Genomic DNA, 19,771 nt, shown 5'->3' on the forward strand with positions numbered 1-19,771 from the left:
GCTGCTTAGAGTGAGTTTTAAAGTTTTTCCTCCTTGGAGTTCCTGTTGTGGCACAACAGAAATGAATCTGACTAGGGAACCATGAGGTTATGGGTTCGATCCCTGGCCTCACTCAGTGGGTTAAGCATCCAGTGTTGCTGTGAGCTGTGGTGTAGGTTGCAGATGTGGCTTGGATCATGCATTGCTGTGGCTGTGGTGTAGGCTGGCAGCTGTAGCTCCAATTGGACCCCTAGCCTGGGAACCTCCATATGCCATGGGTGTGGTGCTAAAAAGCAAATAGTAATAATAATAATAAAGTTTTTCCTTTTTTAAAATTTTTTGAAGACTTGAAAGACTGGCAGGAGTTCCTGTTGTGGCTCAGTGGAAACAAAATCTCACTAGTATCCATGAGGATGCAGGTTCGATCCCTGGTCTTGTTCAGTGGGTTGAGGATCTGGCATTGCCGTGAGCTGTGGTGTAGATCGCAGATGTGGCTTGGATCTGACATTGCTGTGGCTGTGGTGTAGGGTGGCAGCAACAGCTCCAATTGGATCCCTAGCCTGGGAACCTCCATATGTTGCAGGTGTGGCTCTAAAAAAAAAAAAAAAAAAAAAAAGGAAAGAAAAGAAAAGAAAAAGACTGGTGTGGAAGTTCCCACCATGGCTTAGTGGAAATGAATCTGACTAGACTCCATGAGGACGCAGGTTTGATCCTTGGCCTTGCTCAGTGGCTTAGCGTTGCCATAAGCTGTGGTGTAGGTTGGAGATGTGGCTTGGATCTTGTGTTGCTGTGGCTGTGGGGTAGGCCAATTCAGATCTTAGCCTGGGAACCTCCATATGCTGCAAGTGCAGGCCTAACAAGAAAAAGAAAGAAAGAAGGAAGGGAGGAAAGAAAGAAAAAGGAAGGAAGAAAGAAAGACTGGTGTTAAATTTTTCTGTAAATGTTTGGTAGATATGTGTATGTACCACATCTTCTTTATCCAATCCTCTGTTGATATTACTCAGCCAGAAAAAAAAGAATACTGCCATTTTCAGCAACATGGACGAACACAGAAATTATCATACTAAGAGAAGTTAAGTCAGACAGAGAAAGACAACCATCATATGAGATCACTAATATGTGGAATCTAACAAAAAATGATACAATAGAACTTACAAAGCAGAAATAGACTCAAAGATTTTGAAACCAAATTCATGGTTACCAAAGGGGAAATGTGGGGTAGGAGGGATAAATTAGGGGGTTGGAATTGATATATACATACTACTCTATATAAAATAGATAGGGGGAGTTACTGTCATGGCTCAATGGTAACAACCCCGACTAGTGTCCTTGAGGATGCAGGTTCAATTCCTGGCCTTGCTCAGTGGGTTAAGGATCCTGCGTTGCCAAGAGTTGTGGTGTAGGTCACAGACATGGCTTGGACCCCACGTTGCTATGGCTCTGGTGTAGGCTGGCAGCTCTAGCTCCGATTAGAACCCTAGCCTGGGAACCTCCATATGCCACAGGTGCAGCCCTAGAAAAGACAAAAAACAAACAAACAAAAAAAACAAAAAAAACCCCACAAAAATAGATAGGTTATAAGGACCAACTGGAGATCTCATCGTGGCTCAGTGGGTTAAAAACCCAAGTAGTATCCATGTAGAATGCTCGTTTGATCCCTACCCTCGGTCAGAGAGTTAAGCATCCAGCATTGCTGTGAGCTGTGGTGTAGGTCACAGACATGGCTCAGATCCCGAGTTGCTGTGGGTGTGGTGTAGGCTGGCAGCTGAAGCTCCACTTTAACCCCTAGCCTGGGAACTTCTATATGCTGCACCTGCAGCCCTAAAAGGAGGAGGAAGAGGAAGAGGAAGAGGAAGAGGAAGAAGAAGAGGAGAAGAATATAAAGAAGAGGAAGAGAAGAAGAAGAATCAGAGAAGAAGAAGAAGAAGAAGAAGAAGAAACGAAGACGAAGAAGAGAGAAAAAAGAAGAGTAAGAAGAAAAGAAAGAAGAAAGAAAAGAAAGAAGAAGAAGAAGAGAAGAAGAAGAAGAAGAAGAAGAAGAAGAAGAAGAAGAAGAAGAAGAAGAAGAAGAAGAAGAAGAAGAAGAAGAAGAAGAAGAAGAAGAAACAAAAACAAGGAGCAACTGTATAGCACAGGGTAATCTATTCAACACTGTGTAACAGCCTATATGGGAGAAGAATCTTAAAAGGAACAGATACATGTATATGTAGAACAAATTCTCTTTGTTGTACACCTGAAACCAACACAACTTTCTAAGTCAACTATACCCCAATAAAATGTATTTTAAAAAATATTTGGTATAACTCACATTGAAACTATCTGGTACTGGGCTTTCTGATTGGGAATTTTTTGATTATGGAGTTAATCTCTTTGCTTGATGTAGATTTATTGAGATTTTCTATTTCTCCAAGACTCAGTTTTGGTAGACTTTGTGTTTCTATAAACTTGTTCATTTTATTTAGGTTATCCAATATTTTGGCATAAAAATATTCATAGTATTCTCTTGTAACTCTTTTTTTCTCTCTCTTTTTAGGGCTGCACCTGTGGCATATGGAATTTCCCAGGCTAGGGGTCCAATCGGAGGTACAGCTGCTGGCCTACACCACAGTCACAGCAATGCCAGATCCAAGTCGCATCTGGCCTATGCCACAGCTTGCTGCAACTCAAGATCCTTAACCCATTGAGCAAGGCCAGGGATTAAATCCACCTGCTTCACTCAGCTTCTTAACCCACTGAGCCACAATGGGAACTCCTAAAATGTTATATTCATTAGTTGGTTTTATTTTTTAGATTCCACATATGTGATATCATATAGTATTTGTCTTTTTCTGCCTGACTCCATCATACCCACCAAGTCCATCCATGTAGTTACAAATGGTAAAATTTCTTTTTTTAATGGCTGACTAGTATTCAATTGTGTATATATACACCCCATCTTCTTTATCCATTCATCTATTGGTGCACACTTAGGTTGCTTCCATATCTTGGTTACTGTAAATAATGCTATGAACATTGGGTGCCTATATCTTTTTAAATGTAAATATAATTTTTATAGATTAGGTTGACTTTTATGTATTTGTGAGTTAATAATTTCATTTTCTTCAGGTACATACCAAAGAGTGGAATTGCTAGATCATATAGTTCCATCTTTAGTTCTTTGAGGAATTTCCATATTGCTTTCCATAATGGCTGCACCAATTTACATTTCCACTAACACTGTACAAGCCTATTTAAAGCCTGACAAAACTGGAAGACTAGGCCCCACTTTCAGCTTTTGATGGTGTGCTGGAGATCAGGCTTCTGTTCCTTCTGGGGTATTTGGCTGGAGTGGAGCAGTTATTGCCTGAAAGTTTTCTGTTTTTCTAGTCCATTGGATAGAGAGAGAGCTGATTTCCACTGAGGCTTTTTAAATTTTGGTGTGTCTCTTGGTGTTTTTCTGTTGCCAGTGTTTGATTGCTCTAAGTAACACATATTAAGTGGAATCATACAGTATATGTCTTTTTGTGACTGGCTTATTTCACTTAGCATAATGTCTTAAAGGTTCATGTATGTTGCAACATATTACAGATTTTTTTTTTCATTTTTAAGGCTTTTTAACAATATTCCATTGTATGTAATACCACATTTTGCTTATCCATTCACCATCAATGGACACCTTGGTTGACTCCGCATTTAGCTATTGTGAACAATGCTATTATGTATATGGGTGTACAAATACGATTCTAAGACTCTGCTTTCAATTCTTTGAGTATACACATAGTAGTAGAATTCCTGGGTCATATGGTAATTCTGTTTTTAATTTTTTGAAGGAAACGCCATACTGTTTGCTACAGTGACTGTACCACTTTACATTCCCACCAACAGTACACAGGGGGGTTCCAATATTTCCACGTCTGCACCAATACTTATTGATTTCTGTTATTTTGATAACAGCCACCCTAGCAAGTGTGAAATGGAATCTCACTGAGGTAAATTTTTAAAATAGAAAGTGAGAGTCTTTCAGTTTTTTCTTCTTTTTCAGGATTATTTTAGCTATTCAGTGTCCCTTTAGATTCCATATGAATTTATTTATTTATTTATTTAGATTTTTTAAATTCTTTTTTTTTTTGTCTTTTTTAGGGCCGCACCTGCAGCATATGGAGGTTCCTAAGCTAGGGGTCAAATTGGAGCTGTTGCTGCTGGCCTCCTCCAGAGCCACAGCAACACCAGATCCAAGCTGTGTCTGTGACCTACACCACAGCTCACCAGATCATCAACCCACTGAGCAAGGCCAGGGATCGAACCCGCAACCTCATGGTTCCTAGTTGGATTAGTTTTCTGCTGTGCCATGACAGGGACTCCATAGATTCCATATGAATTTAAAGATGAGCCTTTCTAGGTCTACAAAGAAATGTCATTGGAATTTTTACAGGGATTATATTGAATCTGTATATCACTTTGGGCAATACTGACATTTTAACAATATTGTCTTGTTAAGTCTTCTGATTCATAAACATGGGATATCTTTTTCTTTCTTTCTTTCCTTCTTTTTTTTTAACGGCCACACCTTTGGCATACGGAAGTTCCCAGGCTAGGAGTTGAATTGGAGCTGCAGCTTCCAGCCTATGCCACAGTCACAGCAATGCCAGATCCAAGCTGCAACTGCAGCCTACACTGCAGTTTGCAGCAATGCCAGATCCTTAACCCACTGAGTGAGGCCAGGGATTGAACTAGATTTCCTGCTTAGCCCCAGCCTGCTGTTTTCCTAATATATGCTAATGACTGCATAGGTGTCTATCACCTCACTTGAAACACTGTTTAACCTTTTACTGCTGATGGATAGAAGCCTCCACAGAGTAGAATATTAAGTAAAGGTAAAATACTTTATTTGGTAAATAAGACAGACAATATTTTCCTACTTTGGGGTGTAGATGACCAAACTGTTGAAATGTTAAAGCTGAAATTAAGTATTTCTGTCATTGGTTTTCCACACACTGGCAATTTTTGTACACCATGGGCTGGCTCTCTGTCTATTAATCATTACCTTTTTTCCTGAAATTCCTTTTTGTAATTTTTTTGGCTCAAACCAAGACATTATGGAAGTTCCCAGTTTAGGGGCTGAATCTGAGTTGCAGCTGTGACCTATACCACAGCTGCAGCAATGCCAGATTCTTTTTTTTTTTGTCTTTTTTTGCTATTTCTTGGGCCGCTCTTGTGGTATATGGAGGTTCCCAGGCTAGGGGTCGAATCGGAGCTGTAGCTGCCAGCCTACGCCAGAGCCGCAGCAACGCGGGATCCAAGCCACGTCTGCAACCTACACCACAGCTCATGGCAACGCTGGATCCTTAACCCACTGAGCGAGGCTAGGGATCGAACCCGCAACCTCATGGTTCCTAGTCGGATTTGTTAACCACTGCGCCACAACGGGAACTCCTTTTTTTTAAATTTATTTATTTATTTATTTTTAATGCCAGATTCTTAACCCACTGATGCCACAGCAGGAACCCTACTTTTGTAATTTGTCTTTGCTTTAAGGGCCATACCTGCAGCATGCGGAAGATCCCAGGCAAGGGGTCAAATCAGAGCTGAAGTTGCTGGCCTTATGCCACAGCCACAGCAACACCAGATCTGAGCCACATCTCTGACTTACACCACAGCTCACGGCAATGCCTGATCCTTAACCCACTGAGTGAGGCCAGGAACCTTCATCCTCATGGATACTAGTTGGGTTCTTAACCTGCTGAGCCACAACAGGAATTTCTGATTTTTGTAATTTTTATAAAATATGGGGCTATGTCCTTTTAACATTTTTGTTTATTTTTCAGACTTTTTTTTCTTGGTTGTATGACAGTCTCTTGGTAAAATTAAAAGTTTTCTCATATGCTCTGTGTAAATTGTTCAAAGATGAAGATGGTTGGAAATGAAAGTTCTCAACCATTAATTACCATATATTGTAAACCCAAGAATAAACTGTAATTTTTCTATTAAAAATTTTAAATACAGGTCTTTGCTTTTACCTTAATAGTTAAAAAATATAACTTCACTCAACCCCTAAATTTGAACTGAGGATGCAGATCATATAAAGTATTTGTCAGCCATTAACAGTGTTACTCAAAAAATAAGATAGGAGTTCCTATTATGGTGCAGTGGAAACGAATCCGACTAGGAACCATGAGGTTGCAGGTTCAGTCCCTGGCCTCACTCAGTGGGTTAAGGATCTGGCGTTGCTATGGGTCTGGTGTAGGCCGGCAGCTACAGCTCTGATTGGACCCCTAGCCTGGGAACCTCCATATGCCACAGGTGAAGCCCTAAAAAGACAAAAGACAAAAAAAATTTTATTTTTTTTGATCTTTTTGCCTTTTCTCGGGCAGCTCCTGTGGCATGTGGAGGTTCCCAGGCTAGGGGTCTAATCGGAGCTGTAGCCGCTGGCCTACGCCAGAGCCACAGCAATGTGGGATCCGAGCCGCGTCTGTAACCTACACCACAGCTCATGGCAACGCCAGATCCTTGACTCACTGAGCGAGGCCAGGGATCGAACTCCGAGACCTCATGGTTCCTAGTCGGATTTGTTAACCACTGTGCCACAACAGGAATTCCAAAAAAAAAAAAAAAAAATTAAAAAAAATGTGAATACATGGTCAAATTGGGAAAGTAAGCATATATGAATTTGATACTTAGAAAAATGAATTTTAAGGTTTCTAAAAGTAAGATAACTCATCCATGTTCTCAAGGATAAAGTCTATACAATTATAGTATGTAGAAGTAATAGTTACAAAAGCCAACACTTATTGAGCATTTGCAGGGTGGTAGGCATACAAATTATCTCATTTAATCCTTACAACACTCTGTAAGGTAAATATTAATATCCTCATTGTACATATAATAGAAACCAAGGTTTAAAAATGTTATGCAATTTGTTTACGGGCATAGAGGTAAAACCAGACTGATATGGTAGTCTGATTCCAGAACTTTATTCCTCTGCACTGTCTTAAGGTGAAAATAAATTTATTAGCAGAACCCCAGATACTGGCACTGGGGCATTTAAAATGTTACAAGCAAGCACATTTAAAAGAAATAAAAACAACACCGATGTTGCCATGAGCTGGGCTGTATGTTGCAGATGAGGCTTGGATCCCGCATTGCTGTGACTGTGGTGTATGCTGGAGGTTGTAGCTCCAATTCAGCCCCTAGCCTGGGAACTTCCATATGTTGTGGGCGCACCCTTAAAAAGCAAAAATAAATAAATTAATTAATTAAATATAATAAATAAAATTACTACTCCTAATCTTGTGAACTTGCAGTGAATTATAGAAGGAAATCTGGATATTTGGGGTGTTAGAATTTAATGTGGCTTTAAATGGATAACTGTATTTCTGAATAACATATAATCTTGGCTTCACCACTAATTTTGGGGATGAGTAAGTGCCTTAATTTGTCAAGGTCTGCTTTTTTTTTAAGGGCCGCACCCGAGGAATATGTAGGTTCCCAGGCTAGGGGTAGAATTGGAGCTATAGCCACCAGCCTACACCACAGCCACAGCAATGCCAGATCCGAGCTGTGTCTGCGACCTACACCACAGCTCATGGCGAAGGCCAGATCCTTAACCCACTGAGCAAGGTCAGGGATCCTGTGTCCTCATGGAGACTAGTCAGACTCATTTCCGCTGAGTCATGACAGGAACTCCTGCCAGTCTTTCTTAAAGTCTTCAAAAAATTGAAAAAAAGGAAAAACTTTATTATCATTATTATTATTTGCTTTTTAGGGCCGCATCGTGGCATAGGACGTTCCCAGGCTAGGGGTCCAATCAGAGCTACAGCTGCTGGCCTATGCCACAGCCACAGCAACACCAGATCCGAGCCATGTCTGCAACCTACACCACAGCTCAGGGCAACGCTGGATCCTTAACCCACTGAGCCAGGCCAGGGATTGAACACGCAACCTCATGGTTCCTAGCTGGATTTCTTTCTACTGAGCCACGACAGGAAATTTAAGGTCTGCTTTTTGTTTGTTTGTTCTTTTTGTCTTTTAGGGCCCCACCCAAGGCACATGGAGGTTCTTAGGCTCTGGGTCCAATTGGAGCTGTAGCTGCTGCCCTACGCCAGAGCCACAGCAACTTGGGATCTTAGCTTTGTCTGTGACCTATACCACAGCTCATGGCAATGCCAGATCCTTAACACACTGAGCAAGGCCAGGGATCGAAGCCATGTCTTCATGGAGACTAGTCAGGTTCGTTAACCACTGAGCCACAATGGGAACTTCCAAGGTCTGCTTTTTAAAAAATTAAATATAGTTACCAAAACACCACGAGCATTTTACTTATGTATATATCACACTGGCCCATATTTGAGGCAAAGTTAGAAGAAATGAAAAAATTCAACTTGTCTTTTCAGGGATAGAGAGTATGGAGGCTTCTTGGAACCTATATGGGTGCAGGCTTCAGTCGGCTCTGCACCTGCTGTATGCGGCTGCTCCTTTACAGAGGTTTTTCTAGAAAAAAGAACACATAGGATTGGAGGTAAGTAAAAACACTACTTCCAAACTCCTAAGAGTTCTGAGTTTATAAATACTTCATTTTATGAGACATTAATCTTTTTTTTTAAACATCTTATTGAAGCATATTATACTTATAGTATTAAACTCATTTAAAAAACCAGTACTGTAGTTCCCATTGTGGCTCAGTGGAAATGAATCTGACTAGTATCCATGAGGATGCAGGTTTGATCCCTGGCCTTTCTCAGCAGGTTAAGGATCCAGTGCTGCCGTGGGCTGTGATGTAGGTCACAGACGCGGCTTGGATCTGGGGTGGCTGTGGCTGTGGTCAGTAACTACAGCTCCAATTTGACTCCTAGCCTGGGAAGCTCCACATACTGCAGGAGGAGCCCTAAAAAGACAAAAAAAAAAAAAAAAAAAAAGGCAAAAAAAAAAGAAAGCAATTACTGCAGAACTCTGGGACAGAAGTCATGAAAGTATCTCCTTCCAGAAGATGCTCCTAGAGCAAGGCTTTAAACTTAGGAGTGGGCGCACAACCTCAGGACAGCAAGAATTAGGGAAAATAGGCATTTCACAGTTGGAACTAAATAGCAAGGAGGCATTTCGCAGGCTGTAACAGACCTATTGCTTTTAAAGTCTCCTCAGTGATTATCTGACACTAAGGCCACTGGTCTACTACATTATAGAGTGTCTGCCACTTCAGGGTCTGGTCCATGAAACCTGTCACTGGTGGGAAAATGATAAAGGGGAGCCTCAGGTAGTGAAATCACTTTGAGGGGGTTCAGAGTCAGAACTACCTGTTAAGGAACTCTGTCTGCTCCCTAAAACGGAGCTCCAGTGAGGGTCTCCGCTTACAACGCAGCCCTATTTCTCCCAGAAAAGCAGTAATCCCAGCGAGTCGTGGGGTCAATCTGCCACCTTTCTAACTTTCTCAGAATTAGGACTCCACTCCTTATGAACAACTGCAAGTCTGGAGAGTTATTTTCTAAGTTAATTAAAGATACCAATGCGATTAAAGTTGAGGGAGCAGGAGATCATTTCTAAAACTTGGTGACTACACCCAGCACACAGTCTAGTTCCTTTCTCCATTTGGGACAAATGGCTTCTGCTCACCATCCTCCCTCCCAGATGCACCCCGACGTCTACTGCCTGCCTACTCTTCAGTCTGCAGCCACCTCCGCCAGGGCACCGGTCCCACCTTTGGGTGACTGCCCCTAGGACCAGGACGAGACTCTTGGGGTGACCACACCCCAGGGATGAGACCTTCTCTGGTGACCGTCTCTCAAGGGACTGGATGTGGCTTCCTTGAGGGGATGATACCCCAAGGTCAGGCTGAGGTCTCCTCGGGGTGACCAGCTCCTGGGGATGGACGCGGATTCCTCAGGTGACTGACTCCTGGAGACGGGAAGGGGCCTTCTCTGGGTGACCAGTCCTCGGGGGCGCGAGAGGGCCTCCTTGGAATGACCGGCGCAGGGGATGACAATGGGGCTTTCTTATGGCCATCGGCGACGGGCCGGGCCTCCTCCTCGAGGCGACCAGCTTCCAGGATGAGAACTCTTCAGGGTGATCGGATCCCCAGGACACAACGTGGCCTCCTCGGGGTAAGCGGTTCTCAGCGGGGCCGGGAAAGGGATTGCCCGACTGGCTTCCGCGGACAAGACCGTCTGGGGTGACCGTACCCCAGGGATGCGAGGAGGCTTCCCCGGTGACAGCTCTAGGGGTCAGAAAGCGGAGGAGGTGAGGCCGCCGCCCCCAGGCCTCCCAGAAGCTGGCGCAGACCCCGCAGGCCGCCTGGGCCGGGCGCCCCTCCCGCGGGCCGGGGATCGTGTGGGTAGGGGTCTCAGGCTCCGGCTGCCCGCCCCGCCCCGCGGCACCGCCTCTTCCGCCGGCCCGCAGACGTCAGCCGCCGCCGCCCCGCCCCGCCCCGCCCCGCCGCTGCCGCCGCCGCCGCCCGCGCGAGGCCGCCTCCGCCTGGCCTGGGCCTGGAGCGGCGCACGGCGCAGGTCCCTCCCCGCCATGGCCCTGGGAGGCGGCAGCACATGGCGGCCGGAGCGGCCATGAGCGCGCCCGCGGCCCGGCCCGGCCCCCCCTAGAGCCCGCCCCCGGCCCCGGCCCCGGCTCGCGCCACGGCCCCGCCGCCCCCGGCCCCGCCGCCCCGCCGCCCCGCGCCCGCCGCCGCCGCCGCCATGGGCGTGCAGGGCTTCCAGGACTACATCGAGAAGCACTGCCCGAGCGCCGTGGTGCCGGTGGAGCTGCAGAAGCTGGCCCGGGGCAGCCTGGTGGGCGGCGGGCGGCAGCGGCCCCCGCACACGCCGCTGCGCCTGCTGGTGGACGCCGACAACTGCCTGCACCGCCTCTACGGCGGCTTCTACACCGACTGGGTGAGCGGCGGCCAGTGGAACCACATGCTCGGCTACCTGGCCGCGCTAGCCAAGGCCTGCTTCGGCGGCAACATCGAGCTCTTCGTCTTCTTCAACGGCGCGCTCGAGAAGGCGCGGCTGCACGAATGGGTCAAGCGGCAGGGCAACGAGCGCCAGACGGCGCAGCAGATCGTCAGCCATGTCCAGAACAAGGGCACCCCGCCGCCCAAGGTCTGGTTCCTGCCACCCGTCTGCATGGCGCACTGCATCCGCCTGGCGCTCATCCGCTTCCACGTCAAGGTGCGGCCCGCTGAGAGGGCGGGCGGGCTGGCCGGGGTCGACAGGGGCCGACGGGCCGGCCAGGGGCAGGGTTGGAAGCCCGGGCCGGCCGGGGTCGCTTCAATTCAGGGTCAGGGTGGGCCGGGATCTGGAGTCCGCGGTCAGAGTTGGACTGGAGTCTGGAGTGGGCGGGTGGTCTGGGGTCCGGGCCTGGGTCTGAGTCTGGAGCCCGGGGCCGAGTCCGAGTCTGGAATCTGCGTTTGGGCCGGGGTTGGGATCTGGGGTCTCTGCGGGCCAGGATCTGAAGTTGGAGCCGGGCTGGGGCCGGGGCCCCGGTGGGGGTCTGGGCCCCGGGGACCGCAGGTTCCTCTCCCCTCCTGGTCTGTCTGACTGACCTGCTGCAAAATGGACGCGCGGCCTGGAGTCCGGCCGGCGGCTGCGAGTGCCCGGGGTCTGGGGGCCTGGGTTGCCCCAGGCGGTAGCTGCAAGCTTGGAGGGCGCAGTGCCGTCCTCGCTGAGATCCCGCGTATTCCTCCACTCTAAAGCTCCTAACCTCAACTTTCATGAGACATTCGTTTTCGAATTTCGTAAGACTTGAACAGCAACAGGTTTTTTTGTGGGAGCAAGTGGGCTGGGTGGCAACAGGAAGGGGTCTCCATCCATTGAGGGTGGATTGAAGTTCTGCCTACTGCGGTCACTCCGGCTCAGCTGGGGGCAGTGACCTGGGCAAGGCCTGAGGAATTGGTCTCCTCTTGAGAACGCAGGCCTGGGTCCAGGTTCCCTGTAAGATGGCAGTTTTTCGAGAAATTGGTTTTTGTGTGCATTAGATTTCAAAGAGCCGTAAAGTTTGACATGGAATTCTGTTAGTTCTGTACTGAGAGTCTGCGTGAAAAAGTCTTTGGTTCTGTGTATGTGATGTGAAACCAGTAGCTTAGAGTCAGGGCGAAGAGAATGTGAATCAGAGTTTCCAGGATTTATTTCTCTGCACAGTGACGAGTCTGCCACTTTGGGCTGTGCACTCAGGTAATCAGAGCTTTGACTGTCCAGCACTCTGCTGTCCATTTGGCAGAAGGCTCCTCCCTGAACTCAGGCCAAGGAGTGCTTCAGGACCCAGCAGTGATGGCAGAGATTACATGCTAATCAATGACCCTTGACTTGAGTTTCGATTGCTTCCTTTTCCACGGTGGTTCTTTTAAAAATTTTGGGGTGGGGGCTGTTTTGGTTTTCTGACTGCTGCCACTCTGCCTTCCAATGTGTTTGTCCTTCCTTTATTTCTGCTTGAAACTGTGCCTGATCCCAAAGTTTGTGAAATTCGAACTTCCTGACTGCTCTGCCTGTGCTGAGATGGTGGGGGTTAAGCCTAAAGTGATAGCGGAAGTCCCACCCGCCTCCTGTTGCAATTGGTGACAGGGCTGCTAAGTCTGCCGGTTGAGGCTGCTGCGAGAGCGTGGATTGGCCTGTGAGTGTGGCAGAGACCTAGCCTGCGTCCCTGGGGAAGTTCGGGTGAGAGCCAGGGATTGCCGCTGCTCTGCCCTGGAGCCTGTGCTCCCTGGGAAGTAAAACAGTACTGATTCCCAGGTGTGGTCCACCTTCAGATGATACCTTAAGAGGGTTAACAGTTGTCCAGAGATGGAAATTACTGTTGAAAAGACTATGAGCTGTCTAGTAACGTGGCTTTCAGAAGAACACCTGAAATATTACTTAGGATTAGATTCAGTGTGTATACATGGTCGCTGTATCTGTTGAAAGGATGGCTGAATTCTTTTTTTTTTTATCTTTCCTAGGGCCGCTCCCTCGGCATATGGAGGTTCCCAGGCTAGGGGTCTAACCTGAGCCGAAGCCGCCGGCCAATGCCAGAGCCACAGCAACGCGGGATCCAAGCCACGTCTGCAACTACACCACAGCTCACAGCAACACCGGATCCCCAACCCACTGAACAATGCCAGGGATCAAACCCGCAACCTCATCGTTCCTAGTTGGATTTGTCAACCACTGAGCCACGACGGGAACTCCCTGAATTCTTTTTTCATTGTAAAATTAGATTGTAAAATTTCTTGATATTTGTGCCTCTGCTCACTGCTCACTTTTACCTACTAAGTGCTCAGAATTTTGACCAGCTCTTCCACTTAGGTTTCTGAACTCAAGGTAATTTTGTCTATAATTATTTTGCTTCAGATAGGCTTTTAACTTCTGATGTAGAATTACAATGTAGTACAGTTGTACACTTTAATATAGCAAGGACTCAATTCCCTGGTGGACACTTACCTGGCAGCTCACCTTTTTGGAAAATGCCAAAGAAATTTAGCTACTAAAAATTTCTCAGCAGCCAAATGAAAGGTCAGGAAGTTTTGGTATTGTGACCCCAAAAGAAAAAAAAAGGCTTTCTCTTTTCTCATTGAAAAATCAGATTTTCTCCCTGTAGACTTCCCTTTCCTTTGGAGAGGTTATTCTGATAAACTTAGTTATCTATTTCTAAACGCAGCTTGAGAGAAGGGTGCAGAGGAAAGTCTGCCAGAGGTAGGCGCACCATTAATAGCAAGAAGTGACACTTCACAAGGGAGAAGATAGAAAAAGCTATAAAAAGCACACATAATTCTGGGGCTCCTTGAGAAGAAAGAAAACAACCCTATGTACTTCAGTAGCCCCTGAGGGTGTGGATTCGATGTGTATAAGGATTTTCTTTTTTTTTTGTCTTTTTGCCATTTCTTGGGCCGCTCCCGCGGCATATGGAGGTTCCCAGGCTAGAGGTCTACTCGGAGCTGTAGCTGCCAACCTACGCCAGAGCCACGGCAACGCGGGATCCGAGCCGCATCTGCGACCTACACCACAGCTCACGGCAACGCCAGATCGTTAACCCACTGAGCAAGGGCAGGAATCGAACCCGCAACCTCATGGTTCCTAGTGGGATTCGTTAACCACTGCGCTACAACGGGAACTCCATGTATAAGGATTTTCTATAAGGATGATTTAGAGCTGGAACATTTTAGATTCAGCATTCTCTAAGTGAATGTGAGTGAAGCAGTATGTTCTGTTTTTAAAAGATGACCATTAAAATGGTTAAGTGAATTAAAACCATGGTGGCATATCACTCACTACATACTTGTTAGAATGGCTGAAATACATAATACTGGCAATACCAAGTTAGCTAGCAAGAATGCTGAGCAATCGGAATCATCCCACATGGCTGGTGGGAATGCAAGATGGCATGCCACCCTGAAAACTGCTCCTTTGGTTTCTTAGAAAGTTAATGATGCATTTACCATGTGATCCAGCAGTTATACTCCTGGGTATTTTCCTAAAGGAACTGTTGTTCACACAAAAACTTACTTAAATGTTCATAGCAGTTTTATTTATAATAGCTCAAACTGGAAATAACCAAAATATCCTTTAATAGGTGAATAGTTAAGCTATGGTACCATGCAAAACTATTCAACAATAAAAAGGGAGAAACTACGGATACACACAACTTGGATGAGGCTTGTTTTGTTTTGTTTTAGGGCCACACCCATGGCATATGGAAGTTCCCAGGCTAGGGGTCAAATCAGAGCTGCAGCTGCCAGCCTACACCACAGCCACAGCAACACCAGATCTGAGCTGAGTCTGCGACCTACATGGCAGCTCATGGCAATACCAGATCCTTAACCCACTGAACAAGGCCAGGAATCAAAACAGTGTCCTCATGGATACCAGTCAGGTTTGTTAACCACTGAGCCACGATGGGAACTCTTGTATTGGCCTTTTCTAGGGTTCTGTAAAGTGGCAGAAGGGCTTAATTTTCTGTCAGTTTTATTTAGAGAAATCTTTTTTTTTAAATTTTTTAATTTTTTTAATACTTATTTCCCCAATACAATTTTTTTCTACTGTACAGCATGGTGACCTAGTTACACATACATGTACATATTCTATTTTCACACATTATCATGCTCCATCATAAGTGACTAGACATAGTTCCCAGTGCTACACAGAGAAATCTTTTTTAGCTTAGAAGAGTGTGTCTTTTCGAGAGAAATAATCATGTTTATTTAGCCATTGGTAGTTGGCCCACGCAGCAGCTAATTTTGTTCAGGTCACTAAACTGCCTGGCCTGGACCTGGCTTTTCTTAGTTACCAGGAGCATTCCCTCTTGTGTGCCTGGAGTCATCATAACTTTTGAGACTTGGTGAGGGACTTATGTTTATTTAAAAATCTTGGTGGCATTAAATCCCTGGAGCTTTCCTAAATATTTCTGCCTTAAGACTTGTGGTGTTGGTGTGCAGGTTTATAATGAAGTCCTTCAGATCTCATCGCGAATCCGTGCTCTCATGTATTTACTCAGTTCTTACCGGAATTCATGCTTTAAGGCACTGGGAGAACGTGAGGTTAGACTGTAGCCTGAGATTTGGGGATGATGATCTCTGTCTTTGGGAACCTGATAGAGGTAGGGAGGCTGACTTGTAGGCTGCTGGTCCCTTGCCAGGTCCTCTGTCACAGTGCTGTCTCATTTAGCCCTCAGTGTTGTTAACCCATTTTACATGGGAAGAAATGAGATTGCTGATTGAGCAACATATGGGGACAAGTAACTGGTAACCTCGGTAACCTCTTCCAGAGGGAAGTGCTGAGCTGAAGTCAAAGTTCAGTTTCATTGTGTAAGAATGCTATGGGGCTGTGCCTACCTGCAGTTCACTCTCTGGTCAGATCTGATAGCAGAACACCTCTGCTGCTTTTTCCGGGTAGGATGGGTGCAGCACAGTTTCTCTCCAGGAGAAATTGAAAACTACCAATATGCTCTTTAAACCTCACGTTGATTGGGAAATACAGTTCAAAACTGACCACATCATACCTCAAACCAGCTATCCATTTAAAATACTTACTTAAAAATATTTATTTCCTTCCAGTGTACCAGTTTTGTGACTGGCTTATTTCATTTAGCCTAATGTCTTCAAGGTTCATCCATATTGTAACATTGTGTCAGAATTTCCTTTCTTCGTAAAGCTTAATAATAGTCTGTTGTATGAGTGGACCCCTTTTGGTTTATGGATACTTGGCTTGCTCCCCGCTTTTGTCTGTTGTGAGTAACAGTAGTGCTGCCATGAACTCGGGTGTACAAGAATCTGCTGGAGTCCCTGCTCTCAGTTCTTTGGGGCATGTGCCCAGGAGTGGAACTGCTGGATCATTTGGCAATTCTAGATTTAATTTCTCCAAGAGTCACCATATTGGTCCTCAGGGGAGTCACTGACCTGGCAGCAACCTGAACAAAACCGTTAATCCAGACTCCTCCTTCAGGCTTTTTTGGACCCATTTTACCTTCCTTCAGTCTCACAATTCCTCTACTGACCTTTTTATTTTTTTTTACTTTGATTTATTTTTATTTTTTGCTTTTTAGGGATGCACCTGTGATATATGGAGGTTCCCAGGCCAGGGGTCAAATCAGAGACGCAGCTGCCAGCCTACACCACAGCCACAGCCACAGCCACGTGGGATCCAAGCCACATCTGCGACCTACACCACAGCTCACAGCAGCGCCGGATCCCCAACCCCCTGAGCGGGGCCAGGGATCATACCTGCATCCTTGTGGATACTAGTTGGATTCATTTCGGCTGCGCCACAACGGGAACTCCCTACAGTTCTTTTTAAATGCTCCCAACCAGACTGTTCACTGTTTCTTCAGGAAATGTCCATTTCCCAACTTCCCAGCTCTGCTGAAGTTACTCTCTTGTCTTACTACCCCGCTTTTGCTTGTCAGAATTTTACTTCTCCCTCAGAGCCTATCTCAAAATCTTTATTATAGTTGCTTGCATACATATCTTCCTAACTATAAGCTACTTGAGGCCAGGGACTAATTTTATTCCTCTTGTATCTCTTATATGTTTAGTATGGGCACTTAAAAACTCGAGATGTTTTTTAATCTCATATTTGCTTTGTTCTATTTACATAGGTAGGCAAATGTAATTTTTTTCTTTGAACACTTGGATCAGTGGCTATTAAGTAAGATTTATTTTCTTACCTTAAATTTCTCAGTCTCTGTTTTCTGACTGGTTCCCAGTGATAATTCATTCTCCCTTTAGCAAACATTGAGTGCTTATTATTGGCCAGGCATGGAGGAGTGACTAACATAGAAGAAAGGAATCCTTTAAGGAGTTTATGGGGGGGGGGGGGGCTCATGTCATCATTTTCCCATGTCAATGTTTGGAACTTTCTTTGATTCCATAGGACAGATCTATTTAGTCAGTGAAGAGCTATTTCTGGTTCTCAAGAGGGGCTGGGGGTGCTGGTGGTTTTGGCACTGATTGTTACAGCTGAGGGCATGTGGACTGCAAGCTTCTAGGGGCAGAGGCCAGGAATGCTGCTGACATTCTGCAATGCACAAGACAGCCCCACAGTAAAGAATTATCTATTCCCAAACAGCACTAGTGCCGATGCTAGGAAATCCTGGTATGAGCAAATCAAAGAATTCTAAGCTGTGGGCCTTGGTAAAGCTAAGTAAATGTTTGAAATAGAGATTTCTATGTATGCCAGGAAAAGCGATAATAAAAAAACACAATTCACTTTTCTAAATTAAGATACATACATGTACACACGCTTTCTCTCTAATATATTTCTAGACCAGCATTACTCTTCATTTTGTTTTATACAATGAGAATTTAGACAGTGGAAATAAACTAATTAATACCTGCCATACATTCCACCCTTAGTAAGAAATTGACCATTGGAATAAATATCATATAATATGAAGAGGCGTTACTTTTTTTAAAATTGAGATATACTGGACACACAACAATTTCAGGTGTACAACATAAGGATTCAATATGTATATATTGTGAACTATACACCACATTAAGTCTAGCTAACATCCATCACTGTAGTTACAATCTTTTTCTTATGAGAATTTTTAAGCTCCTAGCAACTTTCAGATAGACACTACTGTGTTTGCGACACTCTCCATGCTTGATTGTACATCCATAATCGCTTGTATATTTTATTCAGTAGACCCTTGAACAACACAAGTTTGATCTGTGAGGGTCCACTTATGAGTGGATTTTTTTCAATAGTAAATATTACAGTACTACACGGTCTGTGATGGGTTTGAATCTGAGGATGCAGAACCATGGGTGGGAAGGGCTCACTATAAAGTTATACACAGATTTTTGACTGCGTGGAGGGTTGGTGCCCCTAACTTGCTGCTGTTCAAGGGTCACCTGTAATGGGAAGCTTGTACGCTGTGACCTCCACCCGTTTTCCCCACACCAACCCTGAAGAAGTGATACTTTAGAATTTGAAGACTGAAATTTATTTTCTAGTGGATTTATAAATTTGACAAGATTTTATATGTAGAACAATTAGATGTAAAAGGATTAGAGTTTGCATAGGAATAGTCTAAACTTCTCCAAATGTCTCTGTGTAGCTGGCATCATTTATTTTATTTTTTTACTTATGTTTTCTCTAGAAAGTACGTTCCATGATAACCATGATGTTGGGTTCACTTCCCTACTCGGTCCCCTTGTACAGCAAGGTGTAATAGCAGAAAAACGGTGGAAAGTTTGTGTTCAAACCCAGAGCCTAGTCTGTTCCACAGATAAGTAGTCTTAACTTGGCCACCTGGCACAGAGGCTTTATCTCTGTATAAGCCCTTTATGCTTCTTAATTTGGGAGCTGTGTTGAAGACATAAAAGGATGACTGCTTAGGGAAGTTGGCTGAATTTAGCTATCTTTTCTCCCTTGTTACACCTGGTTTTATCAGGCATTGTTTTCAGGCATCTTAGGGTTACACGGATTTATCTGCAAAGGTGATGGTAAATCTACAGTATAAGGAAGTCTGATCTAGAAACATGATCCTTTTGTGCCCTAGTTAGTTGGCATTGCCCACTTGTCTCTGGAATAATTTATTTCTTTGGAAAAACTGAAGCTACCCTGTTGGTATTTTGCCAATTAGTGTAGGAAAGTGAACTGGAAAGAATATTTATTGCTGGAGGGTTGAGTTTTCGTCAGTCAGGAGTGTATTGTTCATTTTCACCAGCAGGATTCGAGATCAGGAGGGCCTCACTGGATTTAGATGGGGACAGCCAATCTCTTCTCCTGTACCTCTGTGAGCCATAAGAGATTTCAATAAAGAGTTTGCAAGTGTCACCATCCTGAAATAAATTGCATCAATTTGAGGTTCATTCTTCTAAATTCTGAAACTTAAATTTTGATGTATTTCAGAATTGGATTTTTAAAAAGAATAGTATTGCTAGGAGTTAGCTGAATTGTTAGGTGGTTAATGCAGTAGGCTGAATAGAAAGTGAATACAAATAATGTTTGATGTTTTTACTCTCCTTTTATCATTTTATTTTCTTATTTTACAAATTTATTAAGTTTAATTTGCATTTCTTTTGTGACAGCCACTCTCTAATTTTTTTAGCAGAGGAAAAAATGCAGTTTTATTGTTGAATAAGCACTGAACCGGAGTACAGTTGCATCACAGGCAACCTGCTAAAGAAATTGAAAGAAAAAAAAAAGAAATCTCACTGTTTTATGTAGGCAGATATAATCTGTTACATATACGCTAGTGTCATTATTCAAAGGAAAAATAAAACTTCTGTTTTGACAAGTAGGAAGTTAGATCTTGGAGCCAAATGCCTAGGATTCCTGAGAAAGGGATATGGAGTGCCACCCTCTTTATATTATTATATATTTTTATTTTTCAATAAACTGTAACAAGTACAGTT

At 44.6% G+C, this 19,771-nt stretch overlaps 1 protein-coding gene across 2 annotated transcripts in view; it reads left to right on the forward strand.

Annotated features, from left to right (window-relative positions):
- The first annotated feature begins 10,412 nt into the window (after positions 1-10,412).
- Positions 10,413-19,771, forward strand: part of FAM120A (family with sequence similarity 120A) — a 113,150-nt gene continuing 103,791 nt past the window's right edge. Inside the window, exon 1 of one of the 2 annotated variants that reach the window (XM_047779331.1) lies at positions 10,413-11,108. In XM_047779331.1, coding sequence (XP_047635287.1) covers positions 10,635-11,108 — 474 coding nt within the window. In that variant the 5' untranslated portion in view covers positions 10,413-10,634. The remainder of the gene's footprint in view (positions 11,109-19,771) is intronic. The other variant, XM_047779330.1, reaches the window with a different exon arrangement.

The sequence above is a fragment of the Phacochoerus africanus genome, chromosome 5, assembly GCF_016906955.1.
Source record: "Phacochoerus africanus isolate WHEZ1 chromosome 5, ROS_Pafr_v1, whole genome shotgun sequence".
NCBI classification, from domain to species: Eukaryota; Metazoa; Chordata; class Mammalia; order Artiodactyla; family Suidae; genus Phacochoerus; species Phacochoerus africanus.